The 5,373-nt window shown below is 39.6% G+C and overlaps 1 protein-coding gene across 1 annotated transcript; it reads left to right on the forward strand.

Moving 5' to 3' along the window:
• The first annotated feature begins 6 nt into the window (after positions 1-6).
• On the forward strand, positions 7-4,451 carry LOC104957945 (protein-methionine sulfoxide oxidase mical2b-like). Its single transcript, XM_010785621.1, has 4 exons — positions 7-164; positions 3,015-3,385; positions 4,030-4,103; positions 4,218-4,451. Coding segments are annotated over exons 1-4 (573 nt in total). The 5' UTR covers positions 7-162; the 3' UTR covers positions 4,344-4,451.
• The last annotated feature ends 922 nt before the right edge of the window (positions 4,452-5,373 follow it).

A 5,373-nucleotide genomic window follows, 5' to 3' on the forward strand; every position in this document is an offset into this window, starting at 1 on the left:
TGTTATCAGGTACCAGCAGAGGCAGATAAGCTCCAGCCGGTCTCGGGCCAGGATGAGGAAACACCCCCGGGCCAACCCTCCACCTTCCAGCTCATAGCCAACGCCTTCAGGAGGAGATTTAGTGTGACCCACCCCTCCAGCAGGACCAACACTGCAGTCACCATGTTCATATCAACTACTTTATCCATCATTGATTTTAAGCTCCATCATGAAGCTGCTACAGATGACGCCCTATGTGCCAGAGTCCTCTCAGCAGCAGCACTGGGTCCAATAGTCTTTCTGTTTGAGTGTGGAATGACCCAAAGTCCCTCAGTGGCAGCCTTAGTAAGAGATTTTCAAATTCTCTAGAGATGATAGGAAAGGAACTTCAATACTACCTTTATAATCACCTTAAGTATACGATACACTGGACCATCCTTTACTGAAGGAAAGGAGATAAAACTGTCCGAAATAACCGATCGTGACCATCAAACGTGGATCTTGTAGCTTACTGGGCTAGTTAGGAATTTCCTATACAAGCCTTAACTTGCGAACTGGTTTTGAACTTTCAACAATATGTTTAAACCAAAGAAGAACTTTACACTTATTCCTGTAAATTGATCAAATAAAGTCAACAGTTCACAGTGTGTATGGTGATAGGTGTTCCTTAAGCTATTCTTTAACTCATGGGTCGGCAAAAGTGGTTGGCCCGCCAGCAATAATATTTGGCACGGAATTTTATTTACATTACATTTACAATACAATATCGGACTGACAGTCGCACATATATGCTTATTGTACTTTTATCCATGTTGAGAGTGAATGACACACAGCACAGGCACAATCAGGCAGCAGGGTGCCCTGACGCTGCTAGGGGATCAATAAGTAGGTGGACAGTGCGTGGTGCTGAAATAGCCAACATGCGGTTAGAAAAAAAGAACACCAGCTCACTAAATCATTCAAACGCAATGTTTACTTATATGTGAACAGTAACAAAGTTCAGTCAAAACATTGACAACAAAATCGGAGAAGCCGCTTGATCATGGAGGCCGTTACAAGCTTCAAAGTTGTATTCATCATCTGAATTTGCCGAAACAAGTTTAATATTCTGAAAGCCAAGACTTTGTTTATTTGAAATCAGATGAAAACAAACTGTAACGGACCCTGCCGTGTTATCTATGATTACTATACGCCTTACATTCATAATGTCAGCCGGAGGGAGGGGGAGCTGCGCTACGGAACAGCAGAGTGCAAGTGAGAGGAGCCTGTCATCTTCCCTTTACAAGCTTCAAACATGTATTTATCGTGTGATTTTGGAAATAAAAGTTTCATATTCTGAAAGCCAAGACTTTGTTTATTTAAAATCAAACAAAAAAACCCGAACCCCGAAAAACTATTTTCTTATGGAAATCCACGTTTATTTTTTTGAAATGAGCCGTTGCGACTTCCGACTGATTTCAATAGAGCGGGTCACATATACATGCACATCTTTAAGAATATATGTATATGATGTGTGGTTGTGGGGAACTAGGTAAATTAAAGTACTTATTTAACTATTAAATAGATTGAGTTTGAGTAAAATACTTGGTTACTGATTCATTTAGGTTATAACATATTAAATAAGTTGCAAAGCAAAATATGGTGTAATTTATTAGAGTTTTTTCTGAACCGGGGAACACGGGCGCTGCGCCCTCTTACTTTTGGCATGCAAAATCAATTACTTAAATTAGCCTTTGATTATGTTTTGGCCTGCCATCTAGTGGCTCAGAAAATAATTGGCCCAAATCCAAACTTACTTGCCTACCCCTGCTTTAACTCAACATGTTTGAATGGCAATACGCAGAGTAGTAGATGTGTAGGCCTAACAAATATGTATTTATTAAAATAATCATATAATCATTGAAATTGGGATTCATGTTAATAATTACGAGTCAAATTTATCAAAATGTATCAAGTTTATCAAATTTGATTTCCTACCTTGATTGATTGATTTATTTTATTTCAAACAAGTAAAATAAATAATTTACAAAACAAAAAATATCATGCCAGAGAAAACAAAACAAAGTGACGTTTACAACAACAACAGCATTAGCAACATAAACAGTCCAACATCTAGTGTTCGAAAAGGAGTGAGAAGTATAATTTATTTAATCTCACCTCCTTGACCCTAAATTATTTATTTATAATCTATAAATAATTATCATTATTATTATTAATTATTATTGTAATTATTATTATATATATATATACACATTTACAATACATACACACATACACATACATATACATAGATACATACAGTCAAACATCCTCCCCATCCCTGTACCTCGAGAAAATAATTTCTCTGTATTTCCTCTTGAACTGGTTTCTTTCTGGACCTTGGTAATAAAGTGGTTTATTTTTGCAATGTCCACGTTTTAAAAAGTCCACATGAAACAACACCATAAGAGCGACTGGAGAAAAGTGTTTTGATTGATTTTAGTAGTACATTTACAGAAAACTGTAGTTTCCCCTTAGCAGACGCACTCCAATAACATCTGTCGTATCATAAATAAGTCGTCCACTGTGCATTCAGATTCTTGTAGCACCACAGTTGTGTTTTACTACATCCTGATGGATTGTCTTTCACATCATCACTTTGCTTGCATGTCTCCCTGTCTCTTACTGCTTGCAATGTCTATTTTCATCAGTCCAAACGCAAAAAAGCTACACAGAAAAAATGGTTTTAACATAGTAAAGACCCTTTTGCTATAAATGTCTGCATTAAATTCAAATGAAATGTACTGTATAATATGTACATACTGCCCTGATAGACACTGTACTGTAAACTTTGCAAATACTGTATCTCTAAATCATATTGTTAATGTACTTATTTTTTGGAAAATGTACATTTCTAGTTTTTCAAATGTATAATAGTTCTTAAAAAGTTCTGCATTTGTATTGTTTTTATTAGATAAATTCCTCTTATTGTGTATGACAAAGCAAATGTCTTAGCGTTACCGGCTTGCAGTCAACTTTTTTCTGATTCTGACCAGGAGGGCCAAATGTAACGACGGACCCCGCAAGCAGAGGGCCGTTTCAGAGGGAGCGTTAAGCTTCAGCTCCCTCTTCAGCACCGCAGCTCCGGAGCCCTCTACAGAGGGGAAAACCAGCAAGCACCAAGCTCGGGTAGGGTCTGTGGGGGCCAAACCCTGGGGGGCCGGGCGAGACCTGCCCTCTCTGCTGCAGCAGGTGTCTCTGAAGGGCCGCAGAGACTCTGGAGGGGTGTTCTCTGACGACATGGCCTCACTGCCCGGCAAGAAGCTCAACCTGTTCGCATCTCTAAGGCTGAAGAAGAGGGAGGAGTCAGAGAGCGAGGGGCGGGACCAGGAGATCAAGACCATCCTCACCAACCTCAGGAACAAAGGTGAGGACAGAGGTACCAGATGTTTTTAGCACATGGTTAGTTAAACCTGAATTAATATATATTTTGGTCACTTTATAAAGTTGGTATAGTCAATTCATTAGCAGACTTTGATCAACATTGGATTCATGTCTCTGGTGCCTGATGAACGTAAATGTAACTGCCTCCTTAACTTCTTAATTATTAGCTATGGAAAGCAGTTTGAGCATTCTATGATGAATATCCTTTATATTAGGAGTTTGCCAAAATTGCTAATTAGGTAAACCAGTTGCATTAAAATCTGGTAGTAGTTTTTGATGCTATCATGTTAGCTAACGCGATCAAGCTAACGAAGCAGGCGGGATAATGGCCACTATCGGAGTCCTGATTAGTGGGTATTTTTTATTTTCACTGGAGAGCCAATAGTAACCCTTAATTCATGCTCCTTTTCTTTGCTTGTAGCATTGTGTGTAACTAGTCAGCATTTAGGCTATTACTACTTTGACTAGTGGAGCTTTTGAAGCTCACTAGTTTCTCACAAGTGTAAATCGTGGACATATTGGAATGCATTAGTTAACTAGCTGGTTAACTAACCTTTTTGTTCAAACCCAAAATGTTTAATCTACTCGGCTATTCTCAAACGTTTTATTTATTTGGTTTTAATCTAGCCTCCAGCCAACAGAATCTTGATGAGCCTTCCTCCAGTGATGACGAAGATGAAAACCTGACATCCAATCAGAAGGTTTGTTTGGATCTTTTCCATATATTGAAAGACAACACAATTCAGGGAGTCGTTACAAAAACTTTTTTTGTAAGTGTGTACATTTTCTGAAATGCTGTGTACTTCCTGTCCCAGCGGTGTCCCGAGAGACAGAGGAGGAAGCAGGAGAAGACGGTGGCCCAGCAGTCCAAAAGGGAGCAGCTGAAGAGGCTCCACAGGGCTCAGGTTCCAAAACCTTTTCTTTTTGAATCACTCATTTAAAAAATGGTCCATAACCGTCTTTGCATCACAATTTCTTTCCCTTACATGTTACAGCCCATCCACATGGCGGCGTGCGTTGACGCTTCAACGCTTCTGCCCATTCACTTTGAATGGGGTGATGTCACGCTTTGCCGAACTGCATTGTGGTTGCTCGCTTCAAAAGTTGAGAAAAATTAAACTTTTGAAGCTTCGGCAGAAGCGTCAGCCAATCAAATCATATGCCAGTACAAGCTCTAGCCAATCAAACCGCGTGCTTGTGTGTGGGCGGGAGATTCATGTGATTGGTTGTTGGTCGAGCTTCAGACACGCCCACCGGCAAGCTTCAACCCAATGCCGCCGTGTGGACGCTGCGTTATAGTATTGGATGCAGAAAGTCCAATAAAGATATCTCAAAACCTGGGTTGCGTTCCAATAGTCCATTTAGCTTAGGAACCTTCCTAACCAAGTGAAATGATCCGGAAGTACGTCAGTGGCAGCCATGTTAAGTGCCGTTCCAATTCTCTAAATGATAGGAAAGGAGGTTTCAAACTTCCTGTATATCCTCCTTTAGCTTAGGAACCACTGGACCTCCCTCACCGAAAGGAGAGGAGAAACTGCTGCCCCACAATGCCTTGCAGCCGCCGTCACCCAACAGTCGGCCGTTCACGGAAACAAACAATTATGACCGAGAAATGATATCATGAAAGTTACGGTGCTTATTAAGCATTTTAAAACGTAGGTGGTAAGTTGCCAAAGTGCTTTGTTTTGAACGTTCATCAGTATTATAATCAAAAAGAGAAATATGAACATTAGTTTTTACTGAAATTGTCAAATAAAGTCAACATTTCACTGAGCTGTGTGGGGTTTGTTCAACTTTTAAAAGATGTTTGAATGGTGATGTACACAGTGATAGGTTTTAAGGACTAACGTTTATAATAAATACATTTGTATTTATTTTAAGATATTTTCATACAATCATACGTATTGGGATCATTTGTATTAATGTGGACCGGAGGGAGAGGGTGACGAGCATACATTTCACTTTCCTTTT

The sequence above is a fragment of the Notothenia coriiceps genome, unplaced genomic scaffold (genome assembly GCF_000735185.1).
Source record: "Notothenia coriiceps isolate Sejong01 unplaced genomic scaffold, NC01 NC01_scaffold00028106, whole genome shotgun sequence".
Classification (NCBI taxonomy): domain Eukaryota; kingdom Metazoa; phylum Chordata; class Actinopteri; order Perciformes; family Nototheniidae; genus Notothenia; species Notothenia coriiceps.

Coding starts and splice junctions, on each gene's coding strand:
- LOC104957945 (XM_010785621.1), top strand. Junction 3,386..4,029: donor CACCAACCTCAGGAACAAAG/GTGAGGACAGAG, acceptor GTTTTAATCTAG/CCTCCAGCCAACAGAATCTT. Junction 4,104..4,217: donor ACCTGACATCCAATCAGAAG/GTTTGTTTGGAT, acceptor TTCCTGTCCCAG/CGGTGTCCCGAGAGACAGAG.